The sequence below is a fragment of the Rhinatrema bivittatum genome, chromosome 1 (assembly GCF_901001135.1).
Source record: "Rhinatrema bivittatum chromosome 1, aRhiBiv1.1, whole genome shotgun sequence".
Taxonomy (NCBI): domain Eukaryota; kingdom Metazoa; phylum Chordata; class Amphibia; order Gymnophiona; family Rhinatrematidae; genus Rhinatrema; species Rhinatrema bivittatum.
In genome coordinates this window covers 497,983,133-498,009,507 of record NC_042615.1, presented here as the reverse complement: position 1 = coordinate 498,009,507, position 26,375 = coordinate 497,983,133, and the positions used below count along the sequence as shown (strand labels likewise).

General features: G+C 46.7%; 1 protein-coding gene across 1 annotated transcript in view; it reads right to left on the bottom strand.

Moving 5' to 3' along the window:
* Positions 1 to 26,375, bottom strand: part of ATP2B3 (ATPase plasma membrane Ca2+ transporting 3) — a 200,070-nt gene that overhangs the window by 103,610 nt on the left and 70,085 nt on the right. Inside the window, exons 8-13 of the mRNA XM_029614564.1 lie at positions 21,623 to 21,787; positions 16,093 to 16,307; positions 14,535 to 14,777; positions 13,731 to 13,972; positions 10,247 to 10,481; positions 9,201 to 9,380 (exon numbers count right to left, since the gene is read on the bottom strand). Coding sequence (XP_029470424.1) covers positions 9,201 to 9,380; positions 10,247 to 10,481; positions 13,731 to 13,972; positions 14,535 to 14,777; positions 16,093 to 16,307; positions 21,623 to 21,787 — 1,280 coding nt within the window. The remainder of the gene's footprint in view (positions 1 to 9,200; positions 9,381 to 10,246; positions 10,482 to 13,730; positions 13,973 to 14,534; positions 14,778 to 16,092; positions 16,308 to 21,622; positions 21,788 to 26,375) is intronic.

Below are 26,375 nucleotides of genomic sequence, written 5' to 3'. Positions count from 1 at the left end.
ACAAATCTAGTAAAGTGATAAGGCAATACTTCCCTTTGCAAAAACCATGTTGACTCTCTCCCATTAAACCATGTTTATTTATGTAGTCAGTAATTTTGTTTTATGGATAGCTTCTATCGTTTTACCTGGCATTGACGTCAGGCTCATTATAGGTTCCCAGTTCACCCCTGGAGCCCTTTTTAAAAATGTACTCACTTTCAGAGAAATTTTCCATACCTGGTGCACACAAATACCGGGAGATATGCGCGTGGCTGGGCTGTGTGCGCCAAGCGCATTTTCAGAGCGGCTCAGCCACAGGCGTATCACCCGGTATTTGTGTGGAAGTGCCGGGTTTTTAAAAAGGGGAGGGCCAGGACAGCATCATTAGGCGCTGTCCCGGTGAAACATGTGCTGGCAGCCAGCTGGTGCGTGGAACTTACTTAGGTAAGTTTAAAAACAAAACAATTTGGGTGAGTTAGGTGGGTTTTAGGGATTGGGATGGAGAGAGGAAAAGGGAGGAAGGGTTGTTAGGGAGTTAGAGAAGTTCCCTCCCAGTCCACTCCTTTTAAAGAAAATCCCCCCACCTCGCACGCGAGTGGGCACCCGGGCACTCATGTGTGCGCCAGTATTGGATATTATAACATGCGTGCGGCGATGCGTGCATGCTATAAAATCAGCGTATCTGTGTGCACATGCCAGGACCTGCGCGTCCTTTTTAAAATTTACCTCTTTAATTCCTGTAATCTCTTGTATAGCTCTGCTGTTTCACTGTTCCTTATCGTATGCTGATGAGCCCGATATGCAATCATTTCTCCTCTTAGTACCACTTTAGCTGTGCTCCAGAAAGTAATAGCCTGATCATGCAGTTTATAATCTTCCCATGCATTTCTCAAATATGTGACATATTTCTGATACTTAAATAATGTTGGATTCATTTTCCAACTTGCCTCCCCTTACACTTTGAATAATTTGATCTAGACTTTTACCGCTTCATTATCTGAAAAGGGAATTGTTATATTAAAGTCACCTCCAATCACTTATACTCATCCCATTGCGCCAGTTTTGCTAATATTGAGTTAAAAGAAAACTCTGTAAATATTGATTAGAGCATAAAGATTTCACAATGCTATTTTTGACTATAAAGTGTGCCTAGAGCAATTATGAACCTCCCATTATTGTCTTTGCCTTTCCATTTCAAAAGGAGTATTTTTATTAATCAAACTTGCTTCTCCTCTTTACTTCCCTGTAAAGGAAAAGACAAAGTATTGTCCCATCCACCCTCTTTCATTTTTGATGTTCTTGATCATTCAGATGTGTTTCTTGGATAAAAGCTATATTAGTTTTCCATTTCCTAAATGTTTCCTTTTTATTGGAAAATATAAACCATCAATATTCAAAGTACATATTGTCACATTAGCCATAATACAACAAAAATAAGAATTCAGGTTTCAAAAAGACAATGATTTTCTTGGAAGAGATCTCCCAGCCAGGATGTCGTCCAAACCTTGACACTTCCCCACAAAAATGTCTCAGGTGATGAATTTCCAAACTGTCATACACATCACACACTGTTCCCTGTTACACTTGAGAACCAATAGAACGCGCTTCGATAGAACGTGGTATCACTTAAATCACGGGAACTGAGTGGACCCCAATTTTGGCGACCTGCGTTTTCCATTTGGTTTTACACCTTCAAGATTTTAGCTTTCAATCGTTTTCACACATGTGAAATCAAGGCTCTATATAAACCCGTGCAAGTGGAAGCCTTCGAAAACCTTAGCTCCTTTCTGAAGACTGAATTTTAAAGTGATTTCATCGGCTCGGTCACCTGACCTTAATGGAAGGCTCCCAGAAAAAGAAAAGAAAAGCATGGTCAGTACAAGAAAAGTTGGTTGCCCTTGACTTACTCAAAACTGGAAAAAGGTAGTCATATGTGTGTCGACAGCTGGGAATGAGTGAATCCACTTTAAGAGGCTGGATAAAAGAAGAAGCCTCGCTGTGACAAGCAACCAGTGATTTTAATGCAGATGAAGGACTTCAGCGAAAATGTTTGAAAACCGCAACTGATAGCCCACTGGATAAAGCTGTGATCGCATGATTTACCCAATGCGCAAGGAACAGCTATCTCTGGCAAAATCATCAGGGGGCAGGCAGAAAATTAAAGAGATACTTAGACAATGAACGTGGAAATTTCACGGATGAGAAAAAAGAATTCAAAGCAAGTAAGGGCTGGCTTACTAGATGGAAGAATTGTCATGGAGTTTGCCAATTTGCAGTTTCAGGTGAAATTCGATCTGCTTCCACTGAAGCTGCTGATGAGTATCCAGCAAAATTAAAAATTATCAAAGAGGGTAGCTAGGCCCCAGAACAAATCTATAACTGTTACGAGACAGGACTTTGCTATAGAATGTTACCAGACCACACTCTTGCCTATAAGTCTGATGACCAAAAAGCACATGGATTTAAAGCAATGAAAGACAGACACTGATTTTTGCTTCAATAAAACTGGCAAGAACAAAGTGAAACCATTGTGTATTGGATAATCAGGGTCTCCAAGATGTTTTCATCACAAAAACATAGAAACTTTGGCGTTTTGGTATCGCCACAGTAAAAAGGCTTGGATGACTGGAGAGATTTTTGAAGAGTGGTTCCATAAACCTTTTGTACCATCTGTGCAGTGTCATTTGTAAAAGAAGAATTTAGAACCAAAAGCACTTTTGCTGTTAGACAACTGCCCAACTCATCCTCATGTGGACAGCTTGGTAAGCCATTATTTCAAGATTAAAGTCAGCTATCTGCCGAAGAATATGACCTCTAAGATCCAACCACTGGACCAGGGCATCATATCAACCTTCAAGATGCTCTACAGAAAGAATCTCATCAAGAGATTCATTGAGGAGGAGGTACCAACTACAGGAAGCTTACCATAGCCAATGTGTTTGACCTGGCAGAAAGGGCATGAGGGACCATCTCGTCCTCAACAATCGAAAAGTGCTGGGAGTGAGAATTGTGTGGGGCCTTTGTGTCTGCTCCAAAAGAAGAGATCCCAAAAAAAATTGCTTCAGATGATGATGAAAAGGAAGAGTTAAGGGATTTGCTCAAGAAGATATAAAAAGGGCCGATGCTATGTATGAGGAGTTGCTTGAACTCTCCAACACCCATGACTTGGAAGAATGGATACATATTGATGATGAATGCCCAACATATGAATGTCTCTCCGACAGGGCTATCACAGTAAATACCTTAAACCAAGAGTCCTATGATGACATAGTGTCCTGTGATGGTAGTTGTGATGAAAATGATGAATCTCCCCCTCCGCCAAAAGTAACAGAGGCAGATTAGAAATACAGCCTGTTGACAGAATCCACATTTTGCATTTAAAATCCATAATAGAAATCGCAAGGAAGAAAAAGCAAGAGGCAATTGATTTTAGAAAGATTTTTAAAGAGAAATAATAATTACGGCATGCCTCAGTTGAAGTGCCCATATTGCGCGGCAATTTATTTTGTCACGTATGCTCTCTTTTTCTTTTTTTGTGGTTGTATATGGTTTTGTTTCAATAAAAATTATATGGCAAGCACTAATAATGAATATTCCTATTTTTTTATTTATATCAGTAGTATACAACAGGATACATGGCTATCATAATACTGTCCTGCAATTAATGTTGCTGGTTCAACTTGTCCTATAAAAATCTTTAAATTTGATAGAATGCGGACTCACTTATAACATGGTGTGACATTTTGGACAAAATATTGCATGTGATAGGAGAAGGGGTGTGTTTTATGGTAATAGGCAGTTTCTGTTAATACCTATGGAGAGAGGGAAGGAGGAAGGGAGAGAGAGACTAACCATGATGCTCTCATACTAGATAGGTATTTATATCTCTATGGGAGGCCCACCTAGTAACTCGAGGTGAGGTTTAGGTATTAGTGTAGGGGTTAGGGGCCACTTTGACATTCAAAGTGAGATGTACGAACAGAACAGTGCTCTCTTATGAAGATTTGATGACCTTCGGAGTGAGGAAACTCACCCAAAGATGAGATTTGTGCAATGTTCTCTCAACCTAGCTTGATGTTACCCAAGGTCCGGTCTTATGACAATATGTATTCTTTCTCATTACTATTCAATCTTAATACCATCAGCAAAGAACTAAATTATTAGGGGGTAACCTGCATGGCATGGCAGTTACTGCTCTTAACAGAACAGACAGGGGTAACTTGCACGGAGTGGCAGTTACTGCCCTTAACAGAACACATAGGGGTAACTTGCACAGAGCGGCAGTTACTGCCCTTAACGGAATGCATAGGGGTAACCTGCATGGAGCAGTAGTTACTGCCCTTAACAGAACGCATGGGAGTAACCTCCACAGAGCAGCAGTAATTGCCCTTAACAGAACACATGAGAGTAACCTCCACAGAGCGGCAGTTACTGCTCTTAACAGAACGCACAGGGGTAACCAGCATGGAAAGGCATTTATTACCATTAACAGAATGTATGAGGGTAACCTGCACACGACAGTTACTGTCCTTAACAGAACACATGAGGGTAATCTGAACAGAGTGATGACAATTGCTGCTTTCAACAGAACACGAGGGTAACCTGCACGGAGCAGCAATTACTATCATAACCAAACTGCTGGGCAGACTAGATGAACCATTTGTTCTTTATCTGCTGTCATGACTGACAGCCGCCGCTCCTGTCAAAAAGGAGGTGCTAGGGACGCGCTAGTGTCCCTAGCGCCTCCTTTTCCCCGTTTTTACCGCGTCACCTAATTTAAATAGAGAATCGCGCGCACCAGCAAAGGGCCGGTGCGCACGCCGGGAGAGCAGATGTTCGTCCGCTCTCCCGCGGACTTTACTGTATCGGCCCGAATGTTACTATGTATATGTTTACCCACATTATTATCTCCATGAATTTTTTCACATCTTCCTTACTATCAAAGATCCATGCCTCTCCAGCAAGGAAACTTAACTTAGCAGGAAACTGTAGAGATAATTTAATATCTTTATGAACTAATTGTGTGCAATATGGCGTGATCTCTCTACAACTGGCCAGCATTTTGGCCAAGAAATCTGGAAATAGCAATAGTCTGTGATTTTCGTAGTATAACTCCTTTTTATTCTGGTAAGCTGAAAGTAGCTTAACCTTAACCACAAAGTTAAGTATTTTAGCAACTACTTGCCTTGGATTACCATTACCTACTTGCAAAGTCTCCAGCTGGTGTCCTCTTTCAATTATAAATTTCTCACCATTCTCAATTATTCGAAGCACCTTGGGCAGCCACTTCTCACAAAACTGCCTTAGCTCTCCCTCCTTGACACTCTCAGGAAGTCCAGCAATACAAATCTTGTTCCTTCTGCGATTTTCCAAGTCTTCTATTTTACCTTCCCATTGTTGATTTTTCCTCCCATAATTCAAGTTCACTTACATTTAGAACTTCCATTCGGTTTTCTTGCTACGTCACTTTCTGTTCCATTGCAACAATGGCAGCATTGTTTGCTTAATCTTTTCACCCAGTTCAGCAAGCGACAGCTGGAGTTTTTCTGCAGTTTTTCATTCAGAGCTGCTTCTGTAAGTTCACGCAACAAAGTTTCGTTCATTCCTTCTATCTCAGTGCTTAGGCTCTGGCGCCATTTTTGTCTTCCTGTGCCTTCGACGTTTCACTTATAATTCTCTTTCAGTTTGGTCTATGAATAACAAAGTTGTCCATCGACAATCAGATCTGTCATGTGCATAAAAAAATATCAAAGGAGGCACTTTTTTTTTTTTTTTAAAGAAAATTAAGAATGATTCCACTGGCTCTCAAAGAGCTACATCGAGGATATCTGCTCATCTCCGAGTCATCGCCAGAAGTCTACTCCACTCAGAGTAGTGCAATACCTTGAAGCTAGTAAACTACAGGATCTTAAGTAAGCAATATGGTTTAACAAGGAAAGAATTTGCCAAACACCTTGCTTTATTTCTTAGAATAGATGATATGACTAATAGACTGGGGGGTGAGGTAGGGGTGTAGTAAAGAAGGCCTATCTGGATTTCAGTATAGTCTTGCATTATTTATTTATTAAAAATATTTATCTTCCACCTTTATCAAACTTACTGTGCTATTCAAATTACCTAAAAAATAAAACATTACAATATAATACAATGACGAAAATCATTCACAGAAGGAAACACATCAACAAACAAATAATATATAGATAACAGAACTTAGCCACCATAAGCAAACAACTTTCAATAACTTCATATGCCTTCATAAGCCTCTTGAGAAAGGAGAAAACCTTCAAATGTACACTGTTCCTAAAAGGAAGACTGAAGGGAAAGCCAGCTAATCTGAGAGCTGGATGAAAAATTATAAACAGTGAGAAGCTGGGTGAGCAACAGGACGTAGAATGCTAGTTCAATGGGCTCCATTCTGTGGAAGGGAAACTGAACAGCGGAGGCAACAGGGATCAGTGCTAGCCTCAGTCCTTTTCCAAGACTTTATAAGTGACATTATAGAAGGTTAGAAGAGAAAGTGTGCCGGTTTGCAGATGATATACAAATCTGCAAACGAATAATCATGCCAAGGGGACAGATAAGTTTAAAGATGACTTAAAAAATGGAAAACTGGTCAGGGGCTTTGGCAACTACACTTTAAATAAAAAAAAATAGCAAACTCATGCATTTGGGTTGCAAAAATCCAAGAACCAAATTCCATTTTGGAGAGGAAGAACTAGCAATCACCAAACATCCTGGGTGTCATCATCTATGGTAACCTCAAGGTAGCCAGTCAGTGTGACAAAGCTAATAATACACTTAGGCACATAAAGAGAGGTCTCTCTATAGATCTATGGGGAGACCCCCACTTTGAATACTGTAAACAAAGAAAAGCCAACAAAATGGAGCAGAGTCTGCATAATAAGCCAACACGGAGAAAGACCGAAGGAGCTAAATATGGAAGGGGTGAGATGATACAAACATTCGAATATATGGCAAGTTTCAGTAAGGTACTAGAATGTAGCATTTTCTGTAGAATAAAAGATTCAAGGGCAAATGGTCATGAAGATGGAGGGGGGCTCACAAGGAATGTGAAAAAAATACTTTTTCACTGAAAGGGTGGTGAAAACTGGAAGAGACTTCCAGTGAAAGTGGTAGAAGACTGAAAGAATGGCCACCTTAATGGCGCTAGAGGGGAGGGAGAGAAAACCCCTTCAAAAGACCTGGGACAGCACAAATAGGCAAAGTGGGTGGAATGAAGGCTCCTTATCTGCCAACACATTCTGTATTTCTGTGTAAGGTTAGGTAAGGCTTTGGACATCTCCATACAAGAGCTTCATAAATAAGCTGAGAAGTCAAGGGATGAGTTTAAGGTAGTAAACTAGGTTAAGAAATTTCATTTCGTTTCACATTTAGATGCTGCCTTTCTCCAAAACAAATACCCAGGTTAGCTAATGAACATGCAAATAATATCAAAATATAATAAAACTAAACAAAGGAAAAAATATATATATACAATAAATATAAAGATACAATAAAATGAAGTAATATTGTATAAAATACATATCCCTATCTCCTCCCTCTCTCTCAGAAGGGACAGTCACCAAAAAGTAATGAACCTAATTCCATCCCAACCAAATTGCCAGCTCCCCCCCAAATCTCCCTGTCTCTACTGGTTGCTTCCAAAATCAGTGACACCTCCCCCCTTCACTTTGGTTCACCCCTTCAGGAGTGACCTGGCCCTGGAATGGGACCATCTCTTCAATCCAGCCACCAACTCTGACTCAGTGGGGGACAGGGACAATTCATCTTGGTCCAAGCTGCAATGAAGGAAAGAGGAGGTCATAAGTAGGCAACCAGCCCCTCCATGATGAAATATGCATGTGGTGTCACCCTTATGGCTAAGAACAGGCCAGCTCTTCAACCCTGCCACCAACTCTGATATCAACTGGGGGATAATCCAACACTCCAGGTCCAAGTTAAAATGGAGGATGGAGAAGGCCACAAGCAAGTAACCATCCCTTCCATAATACAATGTCTACTGCTTCAGTGTCCCCCGTGATTGACAAGAGATAGCAGTGATATATAGACTTCACGCTAATGAAAGAAGTTTGATAATGGAGTGTCTCATGAATCAATTCTGGGTCCAGTTTTGTTCAAATATTTTCCTGTGATATTGAGGAGGGGGTTAGCAGGGAAAAAATTATCTTTTTGTTGATTACTAGTATCTGTTGCTGTGTGGATTCGCCAGATGGAGTAGAAAAAGATGAAGCATAATCAAAAAATCTTGAGAAATGGTCAAGAATTTGGCAATAAATTTAATGCAATAAAGGCGTAGAGTCATGCATTTGGGGGTGCAGAAATCTGAGAAGGGTAGTACATGATGAGAAGTGTGATCCTGATGAACATACAACAAATAGGAGAGGGTGATTCTAGATAGTGACCTCAAGGTTGCCAAAACAGTGAAACAAGACAGAAACATGAGCTAAGGAATATTAGGGTAAATAGGGAGAATCGTAAAAAGCAGAAAAAAGGAAGTGATAATGCCTCTGTACAGATTATTGGTGAGTCCTCAGCTGGAGTTTTATGTCCAGTTCTGGATGTCCTACCTCCAAACAGATCTAGATAGAGGTGTTCCGGAGAAGGGCTACCATTATGGTGCAGAATCTGAACCATAAGCTCTAGCTAGTAAGACTTAAGGACCTAAATATGTACACCTTAGAGGAAAGAAGAGATGGATGAGATATGACAGAGGTTTTCAAATATCTCGAAGGTATAAATAATGCAAGCATGTAAATATTTTTTTCAGTAGCAATAAAGGGGTCATAACAGAAGGCTCAGATGGATTGACGGAGGAGCGACATAAGGAAATATTTACTCATAGAATGGTAGGGATGCCTCGGATGGCCCCGAAATGAAGATGGTGAAGGCAAAACAGTAACTTAATTCAAGAAAGCCTGGGATAAGCAGAAAGGACCTTTAGAGGTGAGAAAGTAATGATATGACGGGAGATCGTGTAGGCTTTGCGGCCTTGCAACAAGAAGAGAAAATGAGCAGACTAGATGGGCCTTGTGGTCTTTATCTGCCATCATGTTCTGTGTTTCCATGTCCCATGTATTGATTGTGGATATCCTGAAAACCAGACCTGTTAGCTGCGGTTGTGAAACGGTGCCCCACCCCCCCGTTTCTCCTTAAATGCCCACCTCCATCCTCACCCCTCTACCTCAGAAACAGCAGCGCACCTCTCCCTTCTCATTGCGGATTCGCCGGTTGAACTCTTTCCCCTCCAGGCACAGGAAGTCCTCCCCGGGTTGGATGATGCCACATTTTGCTGCGATGGCACGGGCTGTGTTGATGTTGTCCCCCGTCACCATCCGGACGGTAATGCCAGCACGCTGGCACTTGCGTATGGCCTCAGGGACCTAGAAGTGGGGGGGAAAAAAAAGGTGTTTCAGCAGAGGTGTGGAGAGGTTTGAGGGTGAAATCAGTTGGGCGTGAAAATGGCAGAGGCCTGTGCTACCGCACTGAGTTTATAAAAGTGTGGCATGGGCGCAAAGGATCTTCAGCAGCGGGACAGTTCAGAGGTAAAGTCTACGACAGGCACAGATGACCCTCAGCGGTGTGGGATTGAGGGGATAATGCTGGGAACAGGCACAGAGGATCCTCATCAGTGGGGGGAGTGAAGTGTAAAGCCTTGAAAAGGCACAGAGGATCCTCATCAGTGGGGGGAGTGAAGTGTAAAGCCTTGAAAAGGCATAGAGGATCCTCATCAGTGGGGGGAGTGAAGTGTAAAGCCTTGAAAAGGCACAGAGGATCCTCATCAGTGGGGGGAGTGAAGTGTAAAGCCTTGAAAAGGCACAGAGGATCTTCAGCAGTGGGGGAGTGGGGGATAAAGCCTGGGCCAAGCAGCAATGAGGCAGTAAGGGTCACAGCCTGGTATAGGCATAAAGGATTCAAATGATGAGGAAGTGAGGAGCGAAAGCCTGAAAAAGGCACAGAGGATCCTCAGCAGTGGGGAAACAAGGAGTAAAGCCTGGGGCATGCACAAAGGATCCTTCATGGTAGAGAGTAAGGAGCAAGGCCTTTGAGAAACCCAAAAGATTCTCAGCAGTGATGATGCATCACTTTAGCAACACTTCAAGTCCTTTTGGAATTGATAGACATAAGAATGTCTCCACTCCAGGTGCAGCTCTATTCTGAAATATTTAATCTCTTATGTGTTTATACTTTCCCTACAGTGGCAGGAGACAGGTAAGGGTGGAGCTCTTTTCACTAGCTGGCAATGCACCTCTGGCCGGACAGGGTCCTCGATGCCCACCACAGCAATGCAGGTCAGGTCCCCAACCACCTCGTTCTCATTCTCCCACTCTGGTTCTGGCACGGCGGGGAAGTCTCGGTAGGCAATGCAGATGGTCCGCAAGCCATCACAGGCCATGGGCTCGATCACCTTCTTCACCATCTCATCCCTGTCTCGGGGGCGGAAAGCACGGAGCTCTCCGCTGTTGCTCAGGATGTTGGAGCACCTTGCATGAAAAAAAACAAAAAAAAACCAGGTGTAAAATTAAAAAAAAAAAAAAGAAAGAGGAAAGAACAGAAGAGAGGCAGCAATGGGAATAATAAGGTTATATATGAGCAGCAAATATTAAAGGAGAAGAGCTAGGAGCAGATTTCTCTATGTCACCTCGATTAGGATGATCCAGGCCTGGCTCTTACCACTGCTGCACGCATGGAGAGGGAACTTCGATCTCACTAAGAAAAACACAGGACTACGAGTTCTTAATTGCAACTTGTGTAAAACTAGGACTGGATCAGCCCATCGCAGCTGACATGGATTCACCTATCGACCTTTTCCTTTCATGTCGCAAAACAAGGGTGGAGACTAGGTCAGGGCTTCCCACACCTGTCCTCAGGACCATCACCAGGATATTCACAATGAATAGGCATGAGATGTTTTTGCATACAGTGGATCCAGGGCATGCAAACATCTCAAGTAACATGCATTGTGGACATCCTGAAAGTAAGACCTATTTGGGGCATCTGAGAACTGGAACTGGCCATCCCTGGACTATGACAAAATGATGTCAGCACGTGCAGGCGTGTCACCCGATCAGAAGATTGCTCCATCCAAGAGACAGTTTAAAACCAGTCAGAGTCAGCAAAGTCACCTGTGGATAAGGGTGATGCAATGAAATATGGGGGAAGATCAGGGAGGGGAGGGTCTCAGGACAGCATCCTGACTATCCTCTAGTGGGCGGGGGTGGGGGGGTTCTCAACTCCAGGCCTTAAAGGTCACAAGCTACACAACTGACCCAGGTTTTTTTGGCTCAGTCAGACCGATGCAATATCAGCGCGTGTTAAATGGGCGCTCATGATTGAGCACACACTCTCTTAACGCACGCCGATCCACCTCTCCCGAGCACCCAATTTAGTATTTAAATGGGCTGCTGCGGTAAAAAGGAGGCGTTAGGGGAAATTTTGCATCCCTAGTGCCTCCTCGGCATCGGGCGCCCAGGAGAGGTGGCTGCCATTGCGGGTTTGGAAAATGGATGCTCATCAATTGAGCCATCCGTTTCCTAATCTGACCGCCAGCAAGACTTATTTTTTTTACGGTTCTCCTTTTTCAGTTCCTCCGACTTAACATCATCACGATATTAAGTCGGAGGAACTTTTGGGACTCCACAAGAAGTAACGCCTGTTCTGGGCAGACATTAATTTTTGAGAGTAAAAATGTATGTGTGGGGCGCACATTTTTTTTTTTTTGTGTTAGTGCTCATGCGATGAGCGCTGTTAGCTATGCACTTGATTGGATGTGCATTTGGACACGCCAAATCCCCGTTCCCTGTACGTACCAGGATCAGTCCAGACTGCTGGGTTATGCCTCCCTTCCAGCAGATGGAGTCAGAGAAAACTGAAAAGGCATCCCTATACATACCGGTGTGCCACCTACGTCCCCTTCAGTATCTCTCTGATTCCAGCAGATGCAGAGGCATGATCTGCGGTCCTGATCCCTGTCAAAATTTTCAGATTATATATATTTGACTTGACCAGGTTTGGTTATTTGAACTTTGTCTATTAACTTTTGACTAGATCAATTGAAGGGTCCTCCATTGCATGTCATCCGGATGTTGTTCGTTTTACTTTACTTGATCTAGTCATTGGTTATTGACATCTTTCTGCTTTGATATTGATTATACTGAAGGAGACGCATGTGGCACACCGGTATGTATAAGGGTACCTTTCCAGTTTTCTCAGACTCCATCTGCTGGAAGGGAGGCATAACCCAGCAGTCTGGACTGATCCTTGGTACTACAGGAACGAAAATTAGCAGGTAAGAACCAATTTTCCTTTTTGCATCGGGGATTATGGACACGCGTCCAATCGCGTATTGAGCCGTGCACTGGCTGCAGCGCACGGGATTGCATCGGCCTGAGCATATGCACATCGGTTTGAGGAACAGGCAGTGCCGTGGTGAGTGAACATCTGAAAGCCTTGAGTACCAGGCTTCCCTGCACTGGAAGGATGAGCGCGTCAGACTCGGCCTGCAAAGGGGAGGGGGGCTTCTCTTTTAATGCTGAGCCCACACAGCACTTTTTCTACGGGTGTTTGTTCCTGTGGAGTTTATTTTTTCTCCATTTTGAAGTCGTAGGAAAAGAGACGGGGGGCGGGAGACCAATTTTTAAAGCTGGTTTACTCGGATAAAATGGCCTGGCTGAATTCTGCCCAGATAAAAGCGTGCACCGGCTTCCACGTGGCACATACTTTTAGGTCCAGCGCAAAAGAAAACAAACAAACAAACAAAAAAAGAAACAAAAACAGGCGTGCCTGGGGGCATGCTCCGGCTGGGGGAGACTAAAAAGGGCGCGCGTACCTTTTGGTTTTCAAATGCAGATGTTCAACCGCCCGCATGGATATAAGAGGTGCAAAGTTCATGTGGAAATTTTAGCCGCTAAGCTTCCCCTTCATTTCCTTCTCCCCCGCTGGAATCTCCCCATTTCTCTCCCCTACTTCTTTTCCCCAGGTTCCTCTCTATCGCCCCCTCCCTTCCTTTCTGTCGTCCCCCCACCTCCCTCACCTCTTCCTCAGGTTCCTCTCAGCGCTTTGGACAGAATAACGGCAGGGAGGGGGCACGGTAACTGTTTATTCCCCATCTCCTGGCTGCTCTTCCCCCCACGGCAGCTGCTTCCTTTGTATTCAAAGTAAGGAAGGTTGGAGAAGGAGCTGCTGGAGCGGGCAGCGCTTCCCGCTGTGCCTTTACCCTAACAGCCTGCCTTCCCTGCTGTGGCTCTGACCTTCTAGGGAGGAGGGGAGTGGGGAAAAGGCCGACCTTTTAAATGTTGGCTACAGCTTTTTTTTTTTTAATCGTGAAGATATCCTGTATTCTGGGGATGCGGCAGTGGCCATCCCACTGCCGAGGCAATTGGTGACATTAAAATATGTCCTCTTTAAACCATCATAAGTTATTGCTCCTGCTCCTCACAAGGGCTCAGAGGAGCAAACTAACCCTCTCTGAGAGGCTGGGTGGTTCTGCCGCCCTTGCTCAGTCAAAGGCTGATGCCTAAATGACACAAGCAGGGTACAAAACAGCAAAGTGCATTCCCCCCTCATCAGCATCCCATTCATTTTACATTAACCCACCCCCAGCTGCACAGATAGAGGGGATTGTTAGGAACCGGACAGGGCATTACTTGCCAGTAACTGCCTCCTGCAGAGGGAACTATTGACCTGGCATTAAATATTGTGATAGCCTGGAGAGACATTTCTAGCAGACTCACTTCTTTAGGATGATCTCGGATGCTCCTTTGCTGTAGAGGCGGAAGCCCCCATCAGGCATATTCACCACGGTGCTCATCGACTTGCGGACGGAGTTGAAGGTGTACACTTTGTAGAGGGATTCCTCGGGCACCTGGTCTCGCACCAACTGGTAGTCCCGCCTCAGGTCCAGGACGAAGCCCAGCAGGGCGCACTCGGTCTTGTTACCCACCTGTCGAGGGAGCGCGCCTTCCTTCTCCGGAGGCTGGCGGGAGACAAGACAGGATGGGGAGACCACCCCACCTCCACCGTCTCAGTCAGTGTTCCCTCTCATAAACAAAGGGGGCTGCAAAAGGGGAGCCCAGCACTGCCGCTGAGCGCAAAATTCAATTCAGCTCTGGACTTAGCATGCACTTGCTAAAACTCGCTGTCAAAAAAAAAAAAAAAAAAAATCAAACCACTTTTCTATCTATGCCTTTGCGCTGAACATAAAACTCATGATGCATACTGGGCTACTCATCACCCAGCTTACACCGTTTGGCGATGACTGCTGCTGCTGCTCCCTATGAAATGGCCTATCCCAAGGTCTTCTTTCCATTCTCACCCAGCAAAACATGCACCATTCTCCGTTCAGCTCATGCAACGTGCGCCCACCTGTGCTCGCGCACGTGATGCCATGCATGACATCGTGGCCAAAATGGACTGGGGAGCACGAAGAAGATCCCATTCGTGCATCTCGCAAGGCGGTCCGCAGTTGGCAACGTGGCCAACGTGGACCAAGAATCCCCCTCCCCCGCCCACGGACGCGCGGCACCCAGCGGACTCACTAGAATCTTGGTGGTGTAGGCACTGTTGATGGCAATGGCCTGGACCAGGACCTCCAGGGCCTTGGGGTTCAGGCTGCTAGGATCCGGGACCTGCTTGTGGTGGACCTCTCCCATGTGGGACTGCACCACTGTCATGCGGTTGGTAGTCAGGGTGCCTGTCTTGTCTGAGCAGATGGCGGTGGCGTTGCCCATGGTCTCGCAGGCGTCCAGGTGACGAACAAGATTATTGTCTTTCATCATTTTCTGCAAAACGCAAAGGGGGCACAGTAAAGCCGTAAATCCAAGGCGATGTTACAGCGAAGTGTCGCTCACCTAATGACTTTATATCAAGGTGTCACCAGAGATGGTGGGTTTTTTTTTGTTTTTTTTTTAAAATGATATTTTATTGGCAATTGTTAAATAGCAACATAAACAGCGATGAAGCATGTAACATTTCCATCATACATTCGAAAGCAAAAACAAGAGCCAGCGCATCACAAACTAAATAATACCAATTTTCAAACATATTTTCCAACAGCAAGCAACCCACCCCCCCCATTCCCAGGTCACACAGAGCCAGCATAAGGTGAGCATTAGTACCAACAGACAGTACATTATCCTTATCACTGATCATGTGTAGGAAGAGGAAATAGCCCCCAGCTCCATCGCAGGAGAACTTCACTAAAGAAATGTGGAAAGACAGGTATCCATGGTCATCTAGGAGGTACCAGCAGCCCTCCATTCTTCAAAGGGTTGCCAAATTTTATTAAACTTGTGTATCGTCTTATTCTTATGTGCTGTGATTTTTCCCAATGTATGGGTCAATAACATACGGCCCTCTATATCTGTGACGGTGGGAATTTCATGACCTCGCCACCTTCTAGCCAGTTCTCCTCTGGACACGGTAACAGTGTATTTAATAAAGGCATTTTGAAAAACCGAAAGATCAGAGTTGGCGTGATTAAGTAGCGCCTGTATAGGCATAAGCACTACCTCCTGAAGGAGAACTTGGGATATCCAGCTGGTGGTTTTTATCTATGGTGACTTTACAGAGAGGTGCCACCATGAATAATAACTTTATATCCACAATTATTTTATAGAAATGTATGGATGCTACAGAGAAGAGTCAATATATATATACGGTAAATATATATATAGAGAGAGAGCGCAATTTTCAAAACAGTGCTTTACCCATGGAAATAGGGGGTCTTTGATAACTGCCCGCCCTATATGAGGGTAAAATAACACTCACGGCACCCCATGCTTGTAAGGAGATGTTTCTGGGGGCAGGGTGGAGGAGGGGCTTATAAATGCACACAGTAATTTTACAATTTTCAAAAGTATGTGTGCAACTTCACCTGGAAAAAGTGAGGGTGACATTTCTTAAGGCAATTGTGAAAGGGAAAGTTTGGCTTTGAAAATTGGTGCAAAGTTGCACCCCGCCCCCTCCGGAGTGAATTTATAATCTATGGGGACTTTATCAGCCAGGGATGCTATAGCGAGGGGTTCCTCTGTCAGCGTGGGGGATAGTATAGTTAAGACATGCAAGTCCGGGAAAGATTATAGGGAGGTTTCTCACCTTCACAGAGTAGGCCAAGGAGATGGTGACAGCTAGTGGCAGCCCCTCTGGTACGGCCACCACCAACACGGTGACACCGATGATGAAAAACTTCACAAAGTATTGCACGTGGAAGGGGGTGCACTCTGCTTTCCACTCACGGCCCTCGATCACGAAGGTCTGGATGACAAAGTAGAGCACCAGGATGATCACTGTGATGGCTGACATCACCAGACCTGGATGGAGAAGGAGATTAGGGGGTCACAGGAGGCAGTGAAGCATCATGTGTTACGCTTGGGCTCCGGACAGGAGTCGTGCACACCACCCAGCAGGGTGGCTCCAGGTGGAGAGAGACAGGAAGCTCGAACAGAGTCAGGTACCAGGCTGAGTCAGGGCAGGCAGCAGTCAGCAGTGTCTGGGTCCAGGCTGGGTCAGGGCACAGTAAGCAGGGCAGGGCAGGTCAGAAGGCCCGTAGGCCACACACACACACACACGGAAGGCCCGTAGGCCACACACCAATAGCGGGGCAAGGCAGGTCAGAAGGCCCGTAGGCCACCCACACACACACGGAAGGCCCGTAGGCCACACACCAATAGCGGGGCAAGGCAGGTCAGAAGGCCCGTAGGCCACACACACACACACGGAAGGCCCGTAGGCCACACACCAATAGCGGGGCAAGGCAGGTCAGAAGGCCCGTAGGCCACACACACACACACGGAAGGCCCGTAGGCCACACACCATAGACGGGGCAAGGCAGGTCAGAAGGCCCGTAGGCCACACACACACACACACGGAAGGCCTGTAGGCCAGGTATGGAAATCAAGGAAGAAGGCCCAAAGGCCGCGCAAGGCAAGGATAGGCCCGAAGGCCGCACAAGGCAAGGCAAGGCAAGGATAGGCCCGAAGGCCGCGCAAGGCAAGGCAAGGCAAGGATAGGCCCGAAGGCCGCGCAAGGCAAGGCAAGGCAAGGATAGGCCCGAAGGCCGCGCAAGGCAAGGCAAGGCAAGGATAGGCCCGAAGGCCGCGCAAGGCAAGGCAAGGCAAGGATAGGCCCGAAGGCCGCGCAAGGCAAGGCAAGGCAAGGATAGGCCCGAAGGCCACGCAAGGCAAGGCAAGGCAAGGATAGGCCCGAAGGCCGCGCAAGGCAAGGCAAGGCAAGGATAGGCCCGAAGGCCACGCAAGGCAAGGCAAGGCAGGCTAGAGCAGGGAGCCCAGGTGAGCTCGATGCCGAAGCCCCGAGGCAACTGTCAGGCAGGGTTATAAGGGCACACCCTAAGCATAGAGTGGACATAGGAGATGGACTGGGCCTGTCAGGAAAGCCAGCACTAGAGGGACCCCTGGTGGTGAGGCGGTAGCACAGCAGCCACAGCCGTAACAGTACCCCCCCCTCAAGGCCTCCCCCTCCTCCTGGATCCCATCTGTGCAGGAGGTAATCAAGAATAACGGGAGACCACTCCGGGGGTGATGCGGCAGGTTCAACTCCTTTCCGAGGCAATAAGGCAGTCCATAACCCCTCCTGGGACAAGGCGGCAGGGTTAGACCCCTCCTGGGGTAGCAGAGGCGGTGCAGATTTCCATAACCCCTCCTGGGGTGACAAGGGAAACACAAACCCCACCTGGGGCAGAGAAATAGTCCGTAACCCTTCTTGAGGCGATAGTAGGACCGGTCCGGACCCTTCCAAGGTCGGCATTAAGACCGGTACAGGCCCCTCCAGGGGCGGCAGCTGGGCCAGTACAGCAGGCTCGGATCCTACTCGGGCAATTGTAGCAGGCTCGGACCTCTCTCGGGGCGTTGTAGCAGGCTCGGACCCCTCTCGGGGCGTTGTAGCAGGCTCGGACCCCTCTCGGGGCAGTGTAGCAGGCTCGGACCCCTCTCGGGGCGATGAAGCAGGCTCGAACCCCTCTCGGGGCGATGAAGCAGGCTCGGACCCCTCTCGGGGCGATGAAGCAGGCTCGGACCCCTCTCGGGGCGTTGTAACAGGCTCGGACCCCTCTCGGGGCGATGAAGCAGGCTCGGACCCCTCTCGGGGCATTGTAGCAGGCTCGGACCCCTCTCGGGGCGATGAAGCAGGCTCGGACCCCTCTCGGGGCGTTGTAGCAGGCTCGGACCCCTCTCGGAGCGATGAAGCAGGCTCGAACCCCTCTCGGGGCGTTGTAGCAAGCTCGGACCCCTCTCGGGGCGATGAAGCAGGCTCGGACCCCTCTCGGGGCGATGAAGCAGGCTCGGACCCCTCTCGGGGCATTGTAGCAGGCTCGGACCCCTCTCGGGGCGATGAAGCAGGCTCGGACCCCTCTCGGGGCGATGAAGCAGGCTCGGACCCCTCTCGGGGCGTTGTAACAGGCTCGGACCCCTCTCGGGGCGATGAAGCAGGCTCGAACCCCTCTCGGGGCGATGAAGCAGGCTCGGACCCCTCTCGGGGCGTCAGCAGGGCCGGTATGGACCCCTCCAGGGGTGGCAGCAGGACCGGTATGGACCCCTCCCGGGGTGGCAGCAGGACCAGTTCAGCAGACTCCGATGGCTGACTCAGGAAGTCTGTCAGTAGGACTGGTTCGGACCCCTCTGAAGACGGCAGCAGGGCCGGTTTGGCAGGCTCAGATGGCAGAGTCAGAAAGTCTGTCAGCAGGGCTGGTGCGGACCCCTCCGAGGACGGCAGCAGGGCCGGTTCAGCAGACTCAGGCTCTTCTCGGGGTAGTGCAGCAGGTTCAGATGGCAGAGTAGCATGGTTAAAGGTAGTGTGCATGGAAGACACAGATTGTACTGCCGTGGGCTTGATACCTCGAGCCAAAGTCTGATGCTCCTGATTTTGTTTCTGGAGGAGCAGTTTAGAGAAGGCACAGGCAGTTCTAGGACGTCTAGGGAAGGTGCTCGTTAGTGTCCACTTGGCAGCTGTGGGAAGCTGAGCCCTGCTAGAGTTAATCAGCTCTCTCCGTTGTAGAGAAACCTGTTCCCGAGGCTCTAGCACTGGTCTCACAGAAGCCTTCTTGGCCAGGTAAGTCCTGGGTTTTTCTACCCACAAACTGCCAGCAAAAATGTCTGTTTTAGTTGAGCCAGAAACAGAATACTGGTTAGGAGAGCTGATAGCTTTTTCTAATTGCACAGCTGGTCCTAGAGCAGAACAACAGGGGCAGGGTTTGCCTGGAGGTAACAAACACGGGAGACAGGAGCATTTCCACCACCCTGGTTTAGGAGCCAGACAGTTCAAACACTCCTGATAGACAGAAACATTTTTCTTGTTGCAGTTATTGCATGACCAGTGTTCCTGACCAACAAGTTCACAGGCTAGACAGTTCTGATAGCTAGGATAGTTCAAAGTTTGACAGGAATTGCAGGTATAAAACTTTAAAGAAGGAGGCATCTTGAATTAGTGAAAAGTTGACTCACCGGCAGGACACAGACCTATCTCTTCCCCTGGAAAATGTGATGGCTTCGGCATACTGTTACGCTTGGGCTCCGGACAGGAGTCGTGCACACCACCCAGCAGGGTGGCTCCAGGTGGAGAGAGACAGGAAGCTCGAACAGAGTCAGGTACCAGGCTGAGTCAGGGCAGGCAGCAGTCAGCAGTGTCTGGGTCCAGGCTGGGTCAGGGCACAGTAAGCAGGGCAGGGCAGGTCAGAAGGCCCGTAGGCCACACACACACACACACGGAAGGCCCGTAGGCCACACACCAATAGCGGGGCAAGGCAGGTCAGAAGGCCCGTAGGCCACCCACACACACACGGAAGGCCCGTAGGCCACACACCAATAGCGGGGCAAGGCAGGTCAGAAGGCCCGTAGGCCACACACACACACACGGAAGGCCCGTAGGCCACACACCAATAGCGGGGCAAGGCAGGTCAGAAGGCCCGTAGGCCACACACACACACACGGAAGGCCCGTAGGCCACACACCATAGACGGGGCAAGGCAGGTCAGAAGGCCCGTAGGCCACACACACACACACGGAAGGCCTGTAGGCCAGGTATGGAAATCAAGGAAGAAGGCCCAAAGGCCGCGCAAGGCAAGGATAGGCCCGAAGGCCGCACAAGGCAAGGCAAGGCAAGGATAGGCCCGAAGGCCGCGCAAGGCAAGGCAAGGCAAGGATAGGCCCGAAGGCCGCGCAAGGCAAGGCAAGGCAAGGATAGGCCCGAAGGCCACGCAAGGCAAGGCAAGGCAAGGATAGGCCCGAAGGCCGCGCAAGGCAAGGATAGGCCCGAAGGCCGCGCAAGGCAAGGCAAGGATAGGCCCGAAGGCCACGCAAGGCAAGGCAAGGCAAGGATAGGCCCGAAGGCCGCGCAAGGCAAGGCAAGGATAGGCCCGAAGGCCACGCAAGGCAAGGCAGGCTAGAGCAGGGAGCCCAGGTGAGCTCGATGCCGAAGCCCCGAGGCAACTGTCAGGCAGGGTTATAAGGGCACACCCTAAGCATAGAGTGGACATAGGAGATGGACTGGGCCTGTCAGGAAAGCCAGCACTAGAGGGACCCCTGGTGGTGAGGCGGTAGCACAGCAGCCACAGCCGTAACATCATGAAGAGGAGAGAAAAAGAATGAAATTAATGTATAAATAAAGAGCAGCTGGAAGAATTCCAATGATAATTATTTGGATTTATTTGGTGCTTTGCATCTATTGTATGACACATAGGTATCTAATTTATAGGCCTATGCAGGAAGATGCGCTGAACCAAACGCACCATTTTACCTGCTCTTGAATGTACATTTTTTGCGTGCAAGACTTACTGCCAATGTGGCAATGAGCTTTGCACACAGAAAATGCGCGTTCCAAAATGGGAGAACTGCTTAGTGCCCTCGCACTGCATGGGGAGTTAAAAAAAAAATAAAATTGTAACTTGTGCCTTAAAACCACGTGCAGAAATCCAGCGCAGAGGTTCTTAACACGCAGATTATTGCATCGGCTTGTAAATAATTCAAATACATAGATACGCAAACATTTCACAATTTTTTAAAGCACTTTTGAAGAAGACATGCAGCAACTGCTTCGCTGGATACCCCGGTAGTACCATTTTTTTTTTAATAACCTGGACCGCAAGCAAGCTTTCTAAAGGGAGAATGAATGATGCAGACATAGCAGTTAATTTGTAAACTGTTATGATGGTTTGTCCGAATGACGGTGTATAAAATCAATAAATAAATTACTGCTTAGAAAAACTGAGACCCTGGGAGATAAAGTGACTCACCTGAGCTCATATAGAAAGTCACTGACAGAGTTGTGGATTAGGGTTAAAGCTGAGGCAGGGGGAGATAAAGTGATTCCCCCCTAAGGTCAGACACACACACACAGTTAGTGGTAGAACCAGGGATTAGAGTTGAGACACAGGGAGATAAATGACTCGGTTCACCCAAATTCAGGACTTAGAATAACTTCCAGCAGAAACATATTCACAGAATTTGTCAAATTATACTATTCAAATCATCACACAGGAGGCTGTGTGTGTGTGGGGGGGAGGGGGCACAGGGAGGGATAAGGAGTGGTGCCTGGTTTGTTTCAGATTCATTCTTTTGGGTGGTGGGGAGGAGGAGCGCTAATTCCCCTTCCCACCCCCACCCCCCTTTGCATTTACCTGCTTTCCCAATCTGTACCGCCAGCTTGGTCAGTTTCCCCTGCAGGACAGACTTCTCCTTCTTGGGGACAGTGGCTCTCTTCTTCTCCCGCTCTTCCACCTCTCCCCCCTCCGCACTTTTTAGTGGCTGCATCTCCATGGCCACTGCCCCGTCCTGCTTCTTAGCTGCTTAGACAGGATAAAAAGAATGAGGAAAAAAAAAAAAAAAATAATAATAAAAAAAAAAAATACCCCGGTAATGCAACAAGAACATAAAACTTCATGGAATCCCTCTCCCTGACTCCCCACACCATTAGAAAAGAAGCATTCAGCCTCAAAAGGTATCTTTCCCTCCCAATCTTCTCAACACATCCTGTGCGATTTTTCGTGACTAATGAATAGCTTCTTTAGAGGGCATTTTCAAAAGCCCTTTACCCACGCTGTGCATGGGAATCAACAATGCACCCACGGTCACCCCCGGGAAAAGGTGGTGGGCTCAGAGGTGGCGGGGGTTAGGTCTGGGGAGGCCACAGCGCGTACAGTTTTGCAATGTTCAAATCTACACGCCTTCTTCCTTCAGGGAAAGGGATATTCACGGGGAAGGCGGGGGCAGATCTCTGCGGGCCCCTTATCCCAAGGCAGTTTTCGGAGGGAAGTACCCATGGACTTGGCAACAGTCTGCATGGTTCTGGTCACTGCTCCTTCACCGTGCTAAAGAGCACGTAAAGATGGGACCCTGCGATCCGGAAAGCTCATGTACATCTTTGGATGAGTCTTCTGTTGGGCCAGGAAAAGGTATCCTGGCCTGTGAAGAACCTGGTTTTCTGCAGAACTGGAGCTAAAACTCTCCTTTTTTTTTTTTTTTAATTAAATGTGTTCCTTTGCAGACTTTACTTCCTAAATTTTCAAACGTTTGTAAGGAAGTCAGACATCTGTTGGCAACAGTTAGATGTTCACCAAATTTCCACAACTGTGTGGGCCAAGGGCTTTTTTCAAAGAAAGCTTTTCCCCACTCTAAGAAAAAAATCACTCTCTTAGTATCTTAAACATCTGCCTTTAGAAAGCCATACATTTATGGCAACAATTTACATCTGTTCTAGATTTTTAAAAACAATGTTTGCATCATTTGCCATTATAGGTTGTAAAGGATATATTAGGATTCCTGAAGTGTCTTTTTCATTCTCATACCTCTGCCATGACCATCTGATATTATCAGGGTACTAAATGAATGTGCTAATAGGACCCGTGGTAGCTCTATTCAACTTGTACTCCAGGACTGGGGATGTTCCCAAGGACTGGAAGAGTGTGGTCCTGCTGCACAAAAGTAAAGAGAGGGAGGAGGTGAGCAACTCAAGACCCGTTTGTCTAATTTCAGTAGCGGACAAAACTATGCACTTGCTATATATGAACAAGATGGTGCAGCACCTGGAAACAAGGAGGATCCCAGCCAACGTGATTTCACAAAGGGAAGAGCCTGCCAGACTAACCTGATTGAGTTAACAACAGTGGTGGATCAGGGAGGAGCAGTAGACGTTGCCTATTTGGACTTCTTTACGGCTTCTGAGACTGTTGTGCAATCAAGATTGGTAAGCAAGCTGGATGGTATGAGAGTGAGCCAGAAAGCTGTCAACTGGCTGAGGAACTAGTGGAGCGGTGGTAAATAAAGTCTGGTAAAGGCACTATGTCCAGCGGGTCAATGCTGGGGCCACTTCTTTTCGGTATCTTTATTAGCAAGCATTGCCGAGGAACTTGAGGGCAAAATACGCTTTTATGCAGGTATCAAAATCCATAACAGAGTGGATGTGCCAGAAGGTGTGGAAAAAGTTAAAAAAAAATTTGGAAGAATAGTGAAGGGTTTGGAAAGTGAGCTTCAGCGTGAAAAAAGTGTAAAACCTTGCATCTGGGAGGCAAGAATCCATTAGCCATATCATTTAGGAGATGAACTGGAAACTGTCAAACAAAGAGATCTGGGTGAAATCATCTCAGATGAGCTCAAGGGAGCCAGTCAATGTACTAAAACAAGTGGAAGAGCTCATAGTATGCTCAGACGCATAAACAGACGTATTATCAGCAGGAAAAACAAGTCATATTGCAACTGTATAGGTCACTTGTAAGAGCTTCACCCACCCCCCACCCCCTCCATGGGTACTGTGTTCAGTTCTGGACACCTTTACCCTCGTACAGACACTGAGAGGATGGAGACAGTTCAGAGAAGGGCTTCTAAAATGACACAAGGCCTGCAACACAAAGCCAACAAAGAGAGGCTTAAGCTGCTCAAAATGTACTTACGGGAGGAAAGAAGGGAAGCTGGGGGCATGATAGAAACTCTTAAATCTTTGGCAGGTTTTAAATCAAGTATGGGAAGGTCATATCTTCCATAGAAAAGGAAATTCAAGGATAAGGGGGCCCACGATATGAAGCTGCAGGGAGGAAGGTATAAAGGAACCACGAGAAAATACTACTTTGCTGAGAGGGTGGTGGATGCCTGAGATAGCCTACGGGCAGCGGCATCCAAACCCGTGGCACAATTTATACCCGCTTGGGATAGGCAGAGGGAGGGTTATTTTATGACTGTGTGGGTAGGGCTGTAGTCTGCATGCATCTGAAAATGCTTGGTTAATCGACCCAGTTGGCTCCCAGATGAACTTGCACAAAGTTACACTTCTTCGGAGGGCCTAACTTGTGGAGGTTAACTTATGCTCATACGCTTTAAAATAAAAAAAAAAATATGCATAAGTTCCAACTCTGCTCCCCTTCTTCCACCACCCCCTCCCTGATGCGCCTTTCTGCAGTTTGTGAAAAAGCATGCCCATAACCGGGGTATGCATGCATGTACTTTTATATGTAAACCGGTATGATTTGTATCTCTACAAGAATGTCGGTATAGAAAAAAATAAAAATAAATAAATAAATATGCACACACAGAGCCCTGGGCTATTTTGTACCAGCCCGTTACATACACGAAACAGGGCTTATGCAGGTAAATGGCTTTGAAAACTTCAGCCCAAAGTGCGGTGGTGAGGGCGGGTAAAACGTAATATAGGTGAGGGGGGTGACAGGTAGAGCAAATGAAAGTGGAGGCTTGAGTGTTTGCTCAGGCTTATGAAATCTGCAGAGCCAAAGAAAGGAAAACGCGGTTCAGTGTTCAGAGAACGGAAGTACAAATGCATCGGACTTGAGTAAATCCTGGCTGGTTAAAGCCTTAACTACCCTGGAGTAACCTGAACAGAATAGTGGTTGCAACTCTAACAGCAGTGGCTTGGCTGAATTAGCTTCCCAAAGAGGCTGGGGTGATCTGCATGGAGAGACCATGGGTTAAAATCCAAACATTAGCGATGTTTCTGGACAACAGCCTCGCTTGTTTTGCCTGGATGCTGAATTAAGTAAGCTCCTGTAAGAATCAAAGTCCATGAATGGAGGTGGTGGAAGGCCAGCACTTGTAAGGGAATCCAGACATGCTGGGGTCAAACGTGGAATGGAGTGATAGGAAAACGGCGGAGAGGCTGAATAAATCCAGTGACACGGCAGGCCATGGGGTAAGCCAAACTGGTACCAACAAGCCTCAACTTACCAGAAATCAACTGTGTCAATGCAGGTAGGTTAGTGGCAGCCATGATAAGGAAACATAAGTGAAAGGATAAGGAAAAAAACAAGGTGTGGTTAAAGAAGCATAAATAAGCACCACTACAGGTCATGATGGTAGCCAGGCTGGTACCAGAAGGCTACAACTCCCCAGAACACAACTGAGTCAATGCCAGTATGTTGGTGATAGTCTGATGTTCAGTCACTAGCCCTACTGGTTTTGGTGGCTGCTTAGATTGCTACAGGGTTTAGAGATAAGATGAGATGGCAGGGGCTAATGGGTTTTGGATAGGGTGTGAGAACTTATTTATTTATTAATTTTTATGTACCGCCTATACAGACAAAGTATGAACTAAGTGGTTTACAATAGTATCAAGTAACTAAAAAATACAAAGGCAGTATAAAATGATAAAAATATAATGTCAAATAAAATGCAAAATACAATATAAAATAAATTAATAAAATATAGAAAAATAAAATAGGGGAGGTAGATGGTTAGAATGTCAGAACTGAACAGGTAAGGAAGGGAGTTAAAGAGGTTTGGTGCAGTTGAAGGCGATTGAACATAAGTATGTTTTAATTGCTTTTTAAAATTCTTTTGTGATGAAGATGAGTCGAATATGTTCAGGCAGTGCATATCACAGGGTGGGGCCAGCTACTGAGAAGGCCCTTCTACATGTTAGGTCAAGTCTAGCGGTTCTAATGGTAGGTATTTCTAATAAGCATTTGTCCAGTGAATGTAATTGCCGCGACGGTTTGTATAATCTTAGTGCAGAGCCATACAGTTGTTGGGTTATAGATTAAGTGGTGAATTATGGACAGAACTTTATATTGAAAGTGATAATGGATTGGTAACCAGTATAAGTATCGAAGAATAGAGGTAATGTGTTCGCAACGGAGAGTATTGGTTAACAAACAGGCTGCGGTATTTTGAATTAGTTGGAGCGAGCGAATGGTGTTATTAGGAAGACTGAGCTAAAGAGAGTTACAGTAATCTATGCTGGTTAATATGAGTGCTTATAAGACTGTTCGGAAATCTGAGGGATAGAGTAGAGGTTTTAACTTTTTTAACAAAAGAAATTTGTAAAAGGATTTTTTTACTATGAGGAAATATTTGTGGTCAAAGATAAATTTGAGTCAATTATAATGCCAAGATTGCGGACATGGTGGGCAATTTGAATAGTACAACTGT